The 17,732-nt window shown below is 38.0% G+C and overlaps 1 protein-coding gene across 2 annotated transcripts in view; it reads left to right on the top strand.

The window, feature by feature from the left end:
• The window catches only part of LOC126251553 (proton-coupled folate transporter-like), a 243,161-nt gene that overhangs the window by 112,289 nt on the left and 113,140 nt on the right, over nucleotides 1–17,732 (top strand). For both annotated transcript variants that reach the window (XM_049952065.1, XM_049952064.1), the window contains exon 4: nucleotides 12,960–13,134. In XM_049952065.1, the coding sequence (XP_049808022.1) occupies nucleotides 12,960–13,134 (175 nt within the window). The remainder of the gene's footprint in view (nucleotides 1–12,959; nucleotides 13,135–17,732) is intronic.

Here is a 17,732-nt window from a genome sequence, read left to right as displayed (position 1 = left end):
GTTTTAATTGAGAATGGTTCCGAAATTTCCCCTCTGAATTTAATTTTTGATTTGGTTTCTGTTAGTGTTTGTTCAATTAGTTTTCGGGTTTTAGTGTCTAGGCCTCGTTCTTCGAGAATGTGACATAGAGACTGTCTGTCTATGGAATCGTATGCCTTTTTGAAATCAACGAATGTGCAGATTATTGGTTTTGACCTGATTGCTTTAATCTTTAAAATAGTTTTAAGGTTGAATATCTGTTCCGGGCATGATCTATTAGGACGAAAGCCTGCTTGGTAATCTGAAATTGTATGTTCTAGTTGTTCTTGTGCCCTCTTTAGGAGACATGCAGATAGAATTTTGTAGGTAACTGGTAAAAGTGAAATGCCTCTGTAGTTGTTTACGTCTGATCTCTCTCCCTTTTTGTGTAATGGGTGAATTAGTGCACACTTCCACTCCTCTGGGATATTTTCTGTCTGCCAAATTTCTTGGATGATGCTAGTGATCTCTTTTAACGAATTTGGACCAAGGTTTTTCAGTAGTTCAGCTACAATTCCATCTTCTCCCGATGATTTATTATTTTTGAGTTTTCTAATGTGACTATAAATTTCTTCTTGAGATGGTGGTAGTGAAGTCTCATTCGTGTGTTCTGGTTGTAATCTGGGGAATCTTGTACTTGGTTGTGGGCAATTTAGGAGTTGTGAGAAATATTTAGCTAGTTCTTGGCGATTTTCTTTGTTAGTTAGTGCCAATTTTCCATTCTGTTTCCGGAAGCAGAGATTTTGTGGAGTGTATCCTTTGATTTGATTTGCGAATATTTTATAAAAATCTTGAGTGTTGTGGTTCTTAAAGTTTTCTTCAATTGTGTTTAGCTGTTCATTAAGGTATTTTCTTTTAGTTTGTCTAAGTATTTTAGCTGTTTGTTTTCTCACTTTGAAAAATGTTTGTTGTGTGGTTTCTGATTTGTCACAATTGTAATTTAAAAAGGCTTGTTGTCTCTCTTCTAATGCGTTATCACAATTCGAATTCCACCATGGATGCTTGGATATTTTCTTTAACGGAATCAAATCTCTTGCTTTCTGTATAATTTTCGTTCGGAAATCTTTCCAGTTGTTTGTTGGTTGTTTATCCCATGCTTCTGTAATTTCTGATTCCTTGATATTTTTCAAGTCAAATTTGGGAATTAGTGGTGATTTCCTTTGGCGTTTCCTTTTTGGAGTGAATTTAATTTTAACTCTGGTAAGGTAGTGGTCAGAATCTATATTTGCCCCTCTGCGGACTTGAACGTCGTGTATTTCTTTCTGGAAGTCATAGGAGATCGCAACATGGTCTATTTGAAATTCACCAAGCTGAAGGTTTGGTGATCTCCATGTTTTTTGTTTCTTGGGGTCTTTTCGAAGTGATGTTGTCACGATTTTTAGGTTGTTTTGCTGACATAACTCGATGAGTCTCATGCCGTTCTTGTTTGTGAATCTGTGTGCAGGGTAATTACCGACTGTTTTTTTATATTTCCTCTCTTTGCCAATTTGCGCGTTGAAATCCCCTAGAAGAATTTTTACATCCTCCTCTGGAATTTTGGACATTTCAGTTTCGAGTTTTTCCCAAAATTTTTCTGTCTTCTCCGGTTCTTTTTTGTTGGCAATGTTGGTAGGTGCATGAACATTAATAAATGTATATATTTTGTTGGTGTGCTTGATTCGCATGGTCATTAGTCTGTTACTGATTTGATTTATGTCTATAACAGAGTCAAGGGTGTCCTTATTTACAATAAAAGCCATGCCAAATATTGCAGCTCCTTTGCCAATTTTCTTGTCTGTTTTACTTTTAAAGATACGGTAATTGTTGTAGTCTATTGTTTCTGAATCAGTGAATCTGGTCTCTTGGAGAGCAAGGATTTGAATTTTCTGTTTGTTGAGTTCTGTTGTAAGATTATGAAGTTTGCCTGTCTGAATTAGTGTCTGAATGTTAAAAGTGCCAATAAATGTATGGGACTTTCGTGGACGTTTACTAGAGAACTCCGACTTTCTCTGTCGTACGAGCCCAAGCTCCCCAGAATCCGATAGCTTGGTTGTCGCCACAGGGCGAGTGGATTGGCCACCTGGGGTAATATTAATTTTACTTGTACGAATCATACTGCTTGTAATTAAGTTCCAGCTAATGCTGGGTAGTTAGAACCAGGGATTGTTAGTTCCTGGAGCTTGGTGTTCAGCCGCACCTCACATGGTGAACAGACGCTGGCCAGAGTACCGGTGGTTGCCACACAGACGTGTCTGGGCTTTTCAATATGCTTTATCTTGTTGATAATGCTTGCCTCTTCCGCCAGTTCCGCCGTACCGATGATCTTCATCTCCGTCTTCACTACCGTTGAGGTCTTCGCCGTATCCCTGGCAAGGGACCCTCATAAGGTACTATCACCCGGGCCAGGTGAACCAAGGTTTTTTTACGAGGTGTTACTCCTCCCCCTCCTCCTTTTACAACCGGGCTTGGGACCGGCTTAGGCGGAGTTATATTGCTTAAATATTTTACATAGAACTTTAATTAGATATTTGTACAGCCAAGTTTACTTGAAACACATTTAGTGTCTTTTTCCTTCTTATTTGATAACATTGTGATAATCTTAAACGGCAAAATGAAAGCCATCAAAATTTTTAATTAAATTACTGTTCTCTGCTTAGTGCATGCTGCTGAAAATAATTTGATGTCACACAAGCTCTTTACAACGTAAAAGAATAGCTTCAGTTCTTCAGATTACAGCTTCTGGCTACTGGAATACCATCAGCAGTATGTCCTGTCTCCATTCCATGAGACTGTGGGGTGGTTTGGGATTAACTCAAGAAATTGGCACATAGCATGGTGATCGAGGACTTTGCACTAGAAATTGTTCTCACCTTGATAGACAAATACTGGCGATGAAATCTTTTTCTACTGCTAAGATTTGAATGAGCTAGCTCTAGATCAAGAATCACCAGGATGGTATGCATTAAATATCGTATGTCGAAGTGGGAGGCTGTGCCATGTATGATAGTCCTATTTCATCGCTGGATAGTCCAACTCCTACAACTCATTCTTCAGTTTAGCCAGCTATAAACGTCTCCAGTTCCGAAACCTTCTGTTATCAGTAGATTTTCTTTGCACATTCGTCTGCTGCTGGCTGTGATGCAAAAGTAATTTTATTAATTGTTAGCTTATAGAGGCTGCTCATTTTCAGTTTTCTTTCCAATTATGCTTTCATTATACGACACCCAGTGCAAAATTCTCCACAATTATTCTCTGAAATGCACAATCTCATATTGTAAGCTGGATAAAGGCCTCCTTCAGACATCTCTAGACATTATGGTCTTCAGCCATAGGCATCCATATTGCTCCGGTATGCTTTGTAATGTCACCTTCCCACCTTTCATTATGGCATCATCTCTGACTTCTCTTATCAGTCTGAATCTAGTAAAGAACTTTCATCGTCCATCTACCACTTATTCACCACCCCACTAGTCTTTCAAACCTCCAGTTAAGTCTCACTGTAGCCATAATTAAGCCTTTCACTTCTGGCTGTTTCCTGACATGATCATTTATTTTCCTCTCTTACTAATCATGGACCTTATCATGATGAGAAGGCTTGCGGACCTCAACAATGTGGATAGCAGTATCGTAGATACATCCACACCAGCGAGTTATCTGTGGAGAGGTCAAACTAATGTATGGTTGTCGAAGAGAGGCAGCAGCCTTTCAATTGTTGCAGATGAATAATGTGGATGAGTAACTGATCTATCCTTGTAACATTAACTAACTTGACCTTGCTATGCTGGTACTGTGGCACTGCTAAACTCAAGGGCAAACCATAACATTTTCAGATGGTACCCAGCACTATAGTATCTTTTAATGATAATGGCATCCTCTTAGATAAAGTATTGCGGAAGTAAAACAGTCCCCAGTACATATCTTTAGACAGGGATGACTCAGCAGGATGTTGCTATCAGAAAAGTAATTGTTGCAATATACTAACATGAATTATGAACAGAAGGAGGAAACAATCTGTAGAAGCTGATCTTTGTTCCAAAGAGATGTTGGAACGTGTGAGACAATGCTGACCATGCAACTCATCTGAGAAGACAGAGTGAAGAAAGACAAACCCAAATTTATAGCATTTGCAGATTAAGAAAAAGTTTTTTGTAGTTTAGAGTGAGTTACACTTCAATATTCTGAATTTATCAGAGATAAAATTACAGGGACAAAAGGCTACCTACAACCTGTACAGAAACCAGGCTGCAGTTATATGGCTCAAAGGACAGGAAAGGGAAGCAGTAATTCAGAGTAGTTTCAAACAGCATTGCTCTATCTCTCATTGTACTCAGTCTGTACACAAAGTTGGTAGTGAAAGAAACCAAAGAGAAATTTGGAAATGGAATTAAGATTTAGGAAGAAGAAATAAAAACATTGAGATTTACTTATGATACTGTATTCCTGTCAGAAATGACAAAGGACTTGGAAGATCAGTTGAACACAGTTGATAATGCTTTAAGAGAGTGAAGAGGTTGTAAGCTGAAAACCAACAGACGTAAGGGAGTACAGTGGAATATTGCTTAACAAGCACATCCCATAATGTACAATTCGCATAATGAGCAAAACAAGTTGTAAAAAATTGACTCGATTAATGAGTGATGTTTCGCATAACAAGTGACAAAAATGTATTGATTTAGTGTGATGTCATCAGCCGTTCACATGTGGCGTGAGTACAGTGGAATATTGCTTAACAAGCACATCCCATAATGTGCAATTCGCATAATGAGCAAAACAAGTTGTAAAAAAATGACTCGATTAATGAGTGATGTTTCGTATAACAAGTGACAACAATTTATTGATTTAGTGTGATGTCATCAGCCGTTCACATGTGGCGTGAGTACAGTGGAATATTGCTTAACAAGCACATCCCATAATGTGCAATTTGCATAATGAGCAAAACAAGTTGTAAAAAAATGACTGGATTAATGAGTGATGTTTCGCATAACAAGTGACAACAATTTATTGATTTAGTGTGATGTCATCAGCCGTTCACATGTGGTGGGGGAAATGTTCAGCAATATGAAGAGCTTTCATTGTCAGCAGCAGCATATGAACAATGTCTTTAGTACATACTGCAGTCTGGGTTTAGCACTCATTCTGCTACCATCTTAGTGTAGCTTGTGATCTCAAATTTTTCAAAACTTATGTTCACACAGTGCTTTTTTGTGTGCAAATTTAAATAACCTTCATAGAAATGTCCCCAAAGATAACGCCACAAGAGGATGGCTGTAAGAGAAAGAAAAAGAAATGTAAAATCATTGAAGAACATGAATGTGGTGTGAGCATTGCTGATTTAGCATACAATTGGTTTAAATCAACTATTTGCACTATTCTCAGGAACGAGGACAAGATTAAGGACATAGGTGCTTCAAAGGGAGTGACAAGAGTATCTAAACAACAGTTTCATATTCTGGATGATGTTGAAAGGTTGCTCCGTATATGGATAAATGAAAAGCAATTGCAAGGTAACACTGTTAATGAGAACATTATTTGTGAGAAGGCAAGAATGATTTTCGCTGGTGTCATTAAGAAGATGCCAGGATCATCAGTGGTCGAAGAAGTGGTTAAGGGAAACCTTGGGTGGTTCGAGAAGTTTAAGAGGATAACCAGCATCCACAGCATTGTGAGGCGTGGTGAAGCTGCCAGCTTTGACACAAAAGTAGCAGAGAACTTCATCATCAGCTTCAAGATGCTTGTAGATTTTGATGGTTATCTGCCACAACAGGTTTTTAATTGTGACGAGATGGTTCTGTTCTGGATAAAGATGCCAAAGCATATCTTTATAACAGCCGAGGAGAGTGCATTGCCCGGTCACAAGCCAATGAAAGACCATCTCACACTGCTATTCTGTGCCAATGCAAGTGGCAGTTTAAAAGTTAAACCGCTGCTTGTTTACCATTCAGAAAGTCCGTGAACCTTCAAGAAGTATAAAATCCAGACCAGCAGGTTAAATGTGATGTGGAGGTCCAACAACAAGGCTTCAGTGACACATGATGTTTTTTTGTGATTGGATCAATGAAGTGTTTGGTCCTTCAGTAAAAAATGTTTTGCTTGAGATTAATATGCCATTCTGTTTCTTGCCTGTTATGGACAGTGCTCCTGCCCATTCTCCAGGCCTTGAAGAATTTCATCTCATCAACATCCAATTTCTGCCTCCCATCACCACTCTGTTACTCCAGCATATGGACCAAGAGATTATTTGTAATTGTAAGAAGCTTCACACTAAAGCACTTTTCAGGCATTGCTTTGAACTGACTGAAGCTACCAATCTGTCTCAGAGAGCTCTGGACATACCACTTCAACATCATTGCCTGCATCAAGATGATCAAAAAGGCATGGGAAGGGGTTACCAAGAGAATTCTCACTCCTGCTTGGAAGAAGATTTGACTGGAGTGCATTGTCAAATGTGACTCTGAGACATTTGAGTTAGTACGTATAGAGCCTGTAGTCAATGAGATTGTGTCTTTGGCCAAGAGCATGGGATGAGAAGTGGATAAAAATGATATCGATGAGCTTGTGGAAGCTCACAGCCAGGAAATGACCACTGAAGAGCTTATGGAGCTGCAGTGTGTTTCACAGCAGGAAGTTGAGAGAGGAGTTGTTCAGAGGAGGAGGAGGAGTAGTAGGAGGAGGAGGCATTAACAGCAAAGCAGAAATCTTCTGGCACAGTGAGAGAAATTCTGAAAGCATGAGAATTGGTTGCATCATACATTGAAAATCATCACCCCAATAAAGCAGAGTCTGCGTGCTCTTTAAATTTATTTGATGATAGTGCTGTGTTGGATTTTCACCAAGTGTTGAAGTGTTGGTAGAAACAAATGACTATAGATAGCTTCATAGTAAAAAAAGAATTAGTTATATATTGTGAATAATAATAAAGTACTTAATGCTGTATGATTAATATACTTTGAATAAATGGCATGAATAAGATAAAGCTTGAAGTACTTTTTCTGCACCGAATGCATTATTATATTTTACATTAATTTATACAGGATTAATTGTTTCACTTAACAAGTGTTTTCTACTATGAGTAAGACTCTGGAATGAATGATACTTGCTTTGCAAGGTTCCACTGTAGTAATGGACTGTATTCAAATTAAATTAGGCAATGCTGAGGAAATTAGGTGAGGAAATGAGACACTAGAATTATTAGATGAATTTTGCTATTTGGTCATCAAAATAACTTGACAATGGTATAAGTTTAGAGGATGTAAAATGGTACCGTATTTACTCGAATCTGAGCCACACTTTTTTTCCGGTTTTTGTAATCCAAAAAACCGCCTGCGGCTTAGAATCGAGTGCAAAGTAAGCGGAAGTTCTGAAATATGTTGGTAGGTGCCGCCTCAACTAACTTCTGCCGTCGAATATATGTAGCGCTACACAGGCATGCTTTACAGGCACAAAGATAAATACTGGCGCCAAAACCTCTGCGTCAGTAAATAAATTTAAAAAAAAAGGTGGAAGACGAGCTTTTTTCTCCGCCCCGAATTTCGACCACTGCATTTTCATACATTATCCAACGAAGTAAATACGAATTCCATATTGTTCATCTTCGAATGTAGCAGCTTTTCAATGTACTACGAAAATCCGACTGGCAAGACCGTTTGCGATGTTTGTCAGTATGGCCAATTCTACGTTCTGATTTTTTTTCTACCTGTGAGAAGAGATGGTTGCTAATGGGAACTTTTGTGAATTCTGAATCACATGCAGTATTCTCTTCACCGTAAGAATAATACGAATATAAACATTTTGCCATGTATTCTTTCGTGTTTGCTGCTATCTCATTTAAATCCTGTCTGCCTAATAAACTAAGAAACTAGAGTGAGACAACACAAACGCAGAAGTATACACGTATGTCATGTTCATATTCGTATTATTCTTATGCCTAATAGTGATACAGTCAGAAATGAAGCACGGCAATTGACTAGATTTTTAAATCTAAGATGACTCTAATTTCTGTGCAGAAAATAATGTACTAAAGAGGCGTCTGCAAAGATTTTCAAACGGAGAAAAATTTTCGCTAAACTCTCGTTCAGAACATCTTCTATCATACGCAGTTTATTATTTGGTTCTTGTTGATCATTATCAAAGAAAGCAGCAGTGTAAATAACACAAATAGCAGTCTCTTGCCATTGTTTCGCTACTGAGACAATTACTCTCTCTCTCTTTTTTTTTTTTTTTTTATTGTAAGCGGCGGTAGCACGCACAAAAGCAAACCATGCCGCGAGCGGCGACAGGTCGTGAACATTCATTATCGGAATGCGACAAACAATGCATGACACAGTACAGTAATGCATTTTCAGCTTAGAGTGACGAAAATACCTATAACAAAGAGAACGGCAATTATCAGATCAATGAATAATAAGCAATCAATTCAAACCAGACGAAGCACGTGAAAAACGAACGGTACCCGCATAAATAAGGACGGAGCGCCTGAGGCATAGCAATGGCTACCTGGTAAAGCTAACTGCTAAGCTTACGGCTCGAACCAAACTACTGTAGCTGTATCGTCATTCATTCGACCTGAATTCTGTCTCATATTACAATGGACCAACTTTGTTTCGATTTGGAGGTGCGGCCTAAAACTTTTCTCTCCCCTTGAATTTCGAGTCTCAAATTTCAGCTGCGGCTTAGATTCGGGAAATTATTTTTTCCTTTATTTCGAGTCTCATTTTTCAGGTGCGGCTTAGATTCGAGTGCGGCTTAGATTCGAGTAAATACGGTATATGGCAATAACAAGAAAAAATGATGAAAAAGAGAAATTTATTAACATAAAATATAAGTGTAACTATTAGAAACTCTTTTCAGAAAGTTTATGTGTACCTTGTATGGATGTAAGACATAGTCAGTAAACAATACAGACAATAAAAAAGTAGAAGATTTTGAACTATGTTGTTAGAGATAAACTCTAAAGTTTATATGGGTATACTGAGTAACTAATGAAGAGACATTGCACCAAATTAGGGAAAAAAGGACTGTATGCCATATCTTGAATAAGGGAAGGGAAAGGTTGATCACAGGGCACATCCTGGGGCATCAAGGAATTGTTAGTTTCTTAACTGAGGGAGTGTGGGGCATAAAAATTGTGGTGAATGACTAAGACTTGACTACAGTAAACAGGTTAAAGAAGGTATGGGCTGCAGCGGGTATGCAGACATTTTGAGAAGTGCACAGGATAGTGCAAAGAGCTGCATCAAACCAGAGTTCAGACTGAAGATCATGACAGCAACATTGTCCTGTCTCTCTTAGTAATTCCAAATATTCATCTCTCCATTCATAAATGAACAGCTCTTAGAACATGAAATTTTTTTCAAATTAAGAGCCCCTTTATTACTTCTGTAAGTAAAAACTAGGAATACACAATGATTGTAAACATCCGATTTCAAGAACATACTGGGAACTCTGTACAGGATGGTTAAGAGAGTCTAGTTCCAGTTTCCACAGTTTTGACTTGAAACCACATTTGTTATTCCGATACATTTATGTGTGCCGTTTTAACATTGGCCAATGGGCTTGTCACATTGGTAATAACAGTTCCTGGCAGATCATCAAAGTTAAACACTCTCAGGCTTGGCTAGCACTTGGATGGGTGACCTCTGGGTCCGTGGAACGCTGTTGGCAAGTGTGGTGCACCTGGCCCTGGTGAGGCCAATTTGGGAACTACTTGACTGAGAAGTAGCAGCTCCAGTCACGAAAACTGACAATGGCCAGGAGAGCAGTGTGTTGACCCCTGACCGCTTCGTATCTGCATCCAAGATGTGTATCGGCTGAGGATGACATAGTGTTCAATTGGTACCATTGGGCTTTCTGAGACCTGTTAGGATGGAATTTTTAGCTTTAACACAGTCTAAACTGGCAGTGTGGTGGAGCAAGACTGCCGCCTCCCTTTGCCCACAAATGAAGTAGCATGTATGTATTAAAAATACAGTTTTAAGTCAGAGCTATGGAAATTGGACTTAGGTGCCTTTACTTCTCATGTGTAAAACTTAGTTTTGAAAATTATATTTAGTTTACTAAAAGCACTATAGGCAAATTTTACTCTTCTTTTACCATTTTCCTTGGCTATTCAGTCGTAGCTACTCTAAATTTCAAAACGTGTCATCTAGTTGAATATAAATTTTTTGTTTTGATATGTTTATTACATATTATTTTAGTCATATGTTAATTGATTTTTGAGCTTATTTTCAACTTTTCAGTATTTATATCTTCCATTTGTTATTGAAGTTTATGTCGAATAAAAGCAACAGTGCATAAAAATTATCAAAATGGAGTTGGCTTATCTACATTTCATTAACACATATTCTGTCTCATTTTTTTCCAATTTAGGACTCTTATACCTGCCTCTAGAGTGTGTTGGGGAGGATGACAGTTCAAATACATGTCCAACCACTCAGATATAGGTTTCTTGTGATTTTCATAAATCACTGTAGGCAAATGCCAGGATGGCTCCCTTAAAAAGGTGTGGCTGATTCTTTTCCCCATCCTTCAAACAATCTGAGCTGATGCTCTGCCTCTAATGACCTTGATGCTGAAGGGACATTAAACCATATTCTTCCTTTATTCCTTCCTTCCTCTGGAGCTGCTGCAAATGTTCTTGGTGATACTATGCTGCGTCCTTGACTCATATTTCAATTCTAAATTTCTTGTTGTGTTGATGAAATCTAATAGAAGGTGAAACATACTTATTGTTACATGCTTGGGTTGTACACCTTTATGTTGCGGTTATGGTCACTGGCTGCCACTGTGCAGATCATTGGCTAAATACCTTCCTCCAGCAATTACTTGTGGCTTAAAAGTTCTTATTTATGGAAGCTTTTGGGACTTACATGTCAAATATTGTAATTTAGTAGAACATTCTAGGTATGTACACATAAGAGCGTTGTCTGCTGAGGCAGGTATAACAGTTCTGTATATGACTTCATGTATTTTCTATAAACTTGCTTTCAGTGCAAAAAGCTATTTCTTGTTGAGAAATTAGCTCTCATAGCTGGTACTCAGTTTCAGATTCTACATGACAAAACTGAACAGGGATGTTGGAAATCTCAGACATCAGCATAACTGGGCAAAAGCTATCATCTTCATTAATAGGAAAGTAAATATAACAGCCAGTACATTCCTCTTATGGTCTTATGGTTCACATTGTCCAACTATCAATGGAGAAAAAGGAAATGTGTGTGTGAGTGTGTGTGAGTGTGTGTGTGTCAGATGCACAACAGCCATCCAGTTGTGTTTCTGGGAGATGATGACCAGGTTCCAACTAAATAGCTAAAAAGATTTGATCCTGTCCCTGAATGCATCTGGTAGTAAAAGAAACTGTATCATCTAACACCTAATTGTATCTGGATGGTATAGCCCAGCAGTGGTTTGCGAACAACAAGGAAAAGCTCAAGAGCTGGGACAAATCTCACATGGAAATTACAAAAAAAAAAAACATTTATCAACAATCAGTGGGGGTGACAGAGCCAAAGAGAAACTGAAGAATGAGTCTTAATCCAGGAAACATGACATAATCATATAACTGGCCTATCATAATTAACAGTGAAAGCTGAGACCTGTGAAAATATAATTGAAGCCAAAACTTTTCTATCCTCCTCTGCATAGTTAGTTTATGATAATTGGACTGGTGACATCACAGAAGGCTAGTGGAACGAAACAGGCAATTCCAAAGGTAAATGACAAGAGAGATTAATCCATGACAAATTCAGAGTGTAGCAAATTCATCTTAAGCACATACAACAATCTAGGGAGCAATCCAAACCACAAATGTAAATCAAGCAATGTCAATGCCCTACTTGGTGCATAGCTAAAGGCTTCAGTGACTAGCAAGAGATTGCTGGCAATAGCCAGACTGTGTGGAATTTAGTAGTAAACATTTGTCAGAGGGTGGTGCAACCTCATGTATTGGCTGTAACTGAAGTGCCATGTTTGGGCACAAGCCACAACTGTTGCCTGAACCTTAAGTATCTCTGATAAGTCATCTCTTTCGATAATCAGGCTAGGCAGGCAATATGAATTGCTGTCGGACACCAAAAAATGTTTCAGTAAATATGGGCATGCAAATGAGTTGTGAGTGTGGAAAAACTCAGTCAGTGTTGTTTTAACCTGCTCTCAGAATCCATTGCAGTGCATCATCATGGACCTACCATTAGTAATATTTAATGCGAAAACTCTGGCAGAATATTATTGTAAAAAAAAAGTTGTTTATAAAATTTCTTAATTTTTGTGAGTGTACAACTTGATGTTCTCTTAAACTTAGTACAATTTTATATTGAATTTTTATGAAGTGTATCATCACCTTTAGGGTGGACAATGCAGTAATACTGCCAGAATAACATTATTAAAGAATGGAAATGCAAGAGATTTTCACTGTTGATTACAAATTCTTCAGGAAAGATTCTGCAACTCTATTGAAGTTTAAATTTATCCTTTATTTCACTGTTTCAGTTGTACATTCTTTTTATGATTGCTGATTTCGATCAATATTGATCAAAAATAGTCATCATAAGAATAAATGTGCAAGTGAGACTGTGATCAATGTAAAAATACAAGGTTTTCATAAGAAAAAAGTATGGGTTTTATAAAGTACATTGCCTCTGACATGAAGTAAATAAACTCATTCATGTTCTGACTGGGATGACCACAGTTTGACAACATGGTAATCAAGTCACTCTCTTCTAGTGAGGCAGCAATTGATAAGTCTTATGAGACACATGATCAGTCTTTGTAAATGGACGTGAATGAATTTCAATGAGATGACAATATCTCCAACAAAGTATAAAAACATAAGAGAATTAAGAGAGAAAAGTTACTTATAAACCTAAAATGTTCTTTGTTGAATCATATAATGGAAACTTTGCATATCGGAATTAGCTTTTTTGTGTCATATATTTATTGTTAACTCCATTTCTCTCTGTGTTCAACAGGTCATGCAACAACATATGCAGCATATGCTGGACTCTCTACTATAGACCATTTGCCACCACGCTATTTGCTTCCTGCTTCCATACCTATTGCTCTAACTGGTGGCTTTATTGCATTGATCTTATCTTCGTACAGCTACATTGCCGATGTAAGTCCTGCTGATAAAAGAGGATTGAGGTGAGTTACTCTGCATAAACAATCAACAGTCACAATTTATAACCAACTCTGTGATTCATTAATTTAATAGTAGAAATAAAAATGATATCCATTGTTGATGACTTGACCTGATATACTGAACATTGAGGTAAGAAATGAATTATTTGTTATTTGCAAAATAAAATACTATGATATGTACAAATGATACACCTTCTGTCAGAGGAGCAGTGTTTTATGATGATAGGTGATGATGGTGGGGGATGAAGAGAAATAAAGAATAGAAGAAATGTTTGCTGTGGCATATAATGATCTCTATTGTTTCTGAGAAATATGAACCTTTCTGGAGAAAAGCCATGTGTCTTCACAACCAGAGAAACAAGCCTTTATTGCCAATTGACAGCAGTTTTCCCAAATGTGCTTTTACAGTCTGTAGTTAATTGCACCAACCTGTCCTGTTTCGTGTTTGCATCTGCATCTACTAACCATTGTATGTCTAGTGCTCCCATTCCTACAGCCTAGGCATCCAAGTTAAACACATATGCTCCAACACAATATCCCACAACCTCTGTACCAATAACCTTTTCCACTCATTCGTCTCTCTAGAAACTAAAACACAAATCTTGCCTACAGACAAATGTCTTGGACAGCCTCCTCCTGTGACTCTGTCACAAACATAGTATCACTTCTAAAGAAGTCAGAAGCACCCCTCTCACCACCCAACCATCCAGTACCAGCCATTCCTTGAATGTCTCAACAGATTGTTGTGCCAGGGTTTCGCAACTCAAGCATTGAAATGAGATAATCTCTCCTGATATCCTTACCACATCCCAAGTGCTAACTTGCACTGCCACCCTAAATTCTGCTACATGCTTGTCAAACGATGTAATATTACCAGACAATAACTACTTCAACATTCCTAACCCCACAGTTATTGTCAATGTAAAACGTGCTTCTTGTACCCACCCATGACTACGTACACCAGCCCCAGCCACTAGTAAATCATACAGTATGACAGATAGAGCAACATGTGAAACAACTCAAGGGTTTTTATGAAGGAATGATCATCATTAATCTGACTGATTGTGTGAATGGTCAAAGAAAACTTCTGCCTTAGTGGCAATCTGTACCCAATTTTAAGCACGCTGTATAGCACAACAGAAGACACCTGAGTGCTTGCTTTACCAAACTCTGCTTTAGGATGCAGTATTAATCCCCCTCTCCAGTGCTCCACCTAGACACACACAAACTACAGAACTTGTTTCTATGAGAGATGGGAATTTGCCCTCTAACATACCCTCTCATCACACCATCCTGTTGAGCTTCATTTTCTTTAAATGTCGCTTCACTCCCACCCTCAGTCCCTACATTTTGCAACCTTGTGCAACCAATCCCTCTCCCTCCTTCTAGGATTAATATTTGCTACTTTAAGTGTTTATAGTGCCAGTAGTAAAAAGTTTGGCCTCCTGAAGGTAAGTAATAGCCAGTCATTCTGTCTGCCTGAATTTTCTGAATTTATTATACAAGTTACTAGTAACCTTTTCTGTCTCACTCATAACGAAGTAATGGTTATGAGTCATCACTAGTGAAGTATCAATATTTGATTGAAATTTTACTTCTGTGTGTTATGTAAAATTTTGCTGCTTTGTGTTATGCAAACTGCTTTTCAGTCCACTCTCATACCTTGTACTGAGTTTGTGCAGAAGTTGGTAGTGTTTTTCCATAAGTTTAAAAAACACAACAGATACAAGTAACAGAGACTAGTCATCAATAATACATTCTCCTTCACTATTTACAATTCTGTCAATGCTGGGTAACTTTTCAGTTCCATGACTGTATAAATCATGTGGTTCTGCGACAAATAACTCACTAAGCCATATTCAGAGCGGATTTTCATCTGCAAAGAAAGTTCCTTGAGGGTTAGTTGATACAGAGTGGGAAAGGTGAAAATCTTAGGGTGCAAGTTTAGGCGAATAAGGTGGTTGTGAAATGACTTTCCAACCAAATTCCTGTATAGTGTTTGTTGTCAGTCTAACAGAATGTGGGCGGACATTATCAGGGAGTGGCATCGCTGCCCATAATCTTCCTGGTCATTGTTCTTGGATTGCATCTGCAAGATGTCTCAGTTGTTGACAATAGATGTCAGCAGTGATGGTTGCACCTTGGGGAAGCAACTCGTAATACACTACATCATCGTTGTTCCGCCAGATGCATAATATTATCTTTTGTGGAGGCACACAGGTCCTTATACTGGGAGTTTTTGCTTTGTTTGGGTTCAACCATTCCTTTCTTTTCTTTATGTTAGCGCAATATTTCTCATCACCAGTAACTATGCTGGATAGACTGGAAACGAATGGTCAATGTTGTTCATGAGCCAATTAATGACGAGCAAGCAAAGATGCAAATAAGGTGTCCTGCTAATTTTTGTAATTTTGGGTTAGAGCATGCAGTGCCCATACATCTAATTTTTGAACCTTCCCCATTGCATGCAAGTCTTACAAAATGATGGAATGATCACAGTTGATCACTTTCACTATTTCTTGAATACACTGATGTGGATCATTGTGAATTAATGTATTTAAATGATCTTCATCAAACCATGAAGGTCTTCCTGAATGTGGAGGGCCAGTAATGTCAAAATGATACTCCTTAAAATGAGAAAACCATTTTCTTATTGTGCTCTGTCCAGTGGCAGTATCCACAAACATGGTGAAAATGTTTCTTACTGCCTCTGCTGCTGCCGCCCCTCTAATGAACTCAAACAGAAGAATGTGTTGGAAATGTTCTCATTTCTCCACTTGGCATTCCATTTTCTAGCGCTCACAACTCCACTCACTATCTCCAAAAGACAAAATGATGAAATGTAAACTCAAATAGCAACAGTGAACTACAAATAAAAAATGACAGTCGATAAATAAACCTATAGCAACTGGAATACTGACATATAAAACAAGAATACTATAAGCTTAGGTGCTAACATAATAATTTTAGTGCACTGTACATCTCCGTGATAAAAATATGTTGTTGTTGTGATCTTCACTCCAGTTACTGGTTTGATGCAGCTCTTCATGCTACTGTATCAAATGGTTCAAATGGCTCAGTCCCCTAGAACTTATAACTACTTAAACCTAACTAATCTAAGGACATCACACACATCCATGCCCGAGGCAGGATTTGAACCTGCGACCATAGCGGTAGTGCAGTTCCAGACTGAACCACCTAGAACCACTCGGGCACAGCGGCCGGCGCTACTGTATCCTGTGCAAGCCTCTCCATCTGTGAATAACTTCTGAAAATTACATCCATTTTAATCTACACACTGTATTCATCCCTTGGCTTTCCCCTGCAATTTTTAACCCCCCCCCCCCCCCCCCCCCACACACACACACTTCTCTCCTTGTTGCAACAGGATGTGTCCCAACAGCCAATCAGTTCTTTTAGTCACAATTCAATAACTTCTATTCTCTTTGTGGCTGAACTACTTGTCATCCACATTTCACTCTGTATGTGGCTACACTCCATACAAATACCTCCTGGGAGGACTTTCTGAAACTTTATATTATATGTTAAAAAGTTCCTCATTTCATGAAAATTCTTTGTGCTTTAGCCAATCTACATTTTATATATCCTCCACCTTGGCAATCATCAGTTCTTTTGCTGCCCAAGTAGCAAAACTCTGTTACTACTTTTAGTGTCTCATATCTTAATCTGATTCCTTCAGTACCACCTGAATTAATTTGGCTACATTCCATAACATTTTTTTACTTTTGTTGATGTTCATCTCATATTTGAGCAACTTAGCATTTAGTTCTTTTCTTAAAGAAGAATTTTGATCAATTAGTTGTTTTCTTAAAGCCGCTGAATCTGCTCTCTGGGCTTTAAGTAAATTTACTATCTCAGACCAGTCTGGCACCTCCTTTCTCACTGTCAAAGCCATGGCTGGTTCTGAAGTTTCCCCTGTTTTTTGAATTCTATCCATATCCCTATTAATTTTCGACCTAGTGATCATTCAAAACAACTTCACCTCTAAATGTACTAGCTACAGTACTATAGTATTTGAACAGTTTCCTCTTTATTTATTTTTTTTTTTTCTTACTCAAACAATTATTGTCTTTTGCTCCCTTCTAACAGCTTTATCCAAAATTTTTGAGAAAGTAATGTATTCAAGAGTAGCTTCACATATCTGTAAAAATGAAGTACTAACAAAATGTCAGTTTGGTTTCCAGAAAGGTTTTTCAACAGAAAATGCCATATATGCTTTCACCAGTCAAATTTTGAATGATCTGAATAACAGAACACCACCCATTGGGATTTTTTGTGATCTCTCAAAGGCTTTTGATTGTGTAAATCATGAAATTCTGCTAGACAAGCTCAAGTATTGTGGCATGAGTGGGACAGTGCACAAATGGTTTAATTCGTACCTAACTGGAAGAGTGCAGAAAGTAGAAATAAGTAGTTCTCGTAACATGCGAAGATCAGCACATTCCTCAAACTGGGGAACTATCAAGAATGGGGTTCCACAAGGGTCAGTCTTGGGTCCTTTGTTGTTCTTATTATATATTAATGACTTGCCATTCTATATTCATGAAGAGGCAAAGTTAGTTCTCTTTGCTGATGATACA

Source organism: Schistocerca nitens, chromosome 4, assembly GCF_023898315.1.
Source record: "Schistocerca nitens isolate TAMUIC-IGC-003100 chromosome 4, iqSchNite1.1, whole genome shotgun sequence".
NCBI lineage: Eukaryota > Metazoa > Arthropoda > Insecta > Orthoptera > Acrididae > Schistocerca > Schistocerca nitens.
The sequence above is the reverse complement of the archived record's forward strand: the minus strand, read 5'-3'. Positions and strand labels throughout refer to the sequence as shown.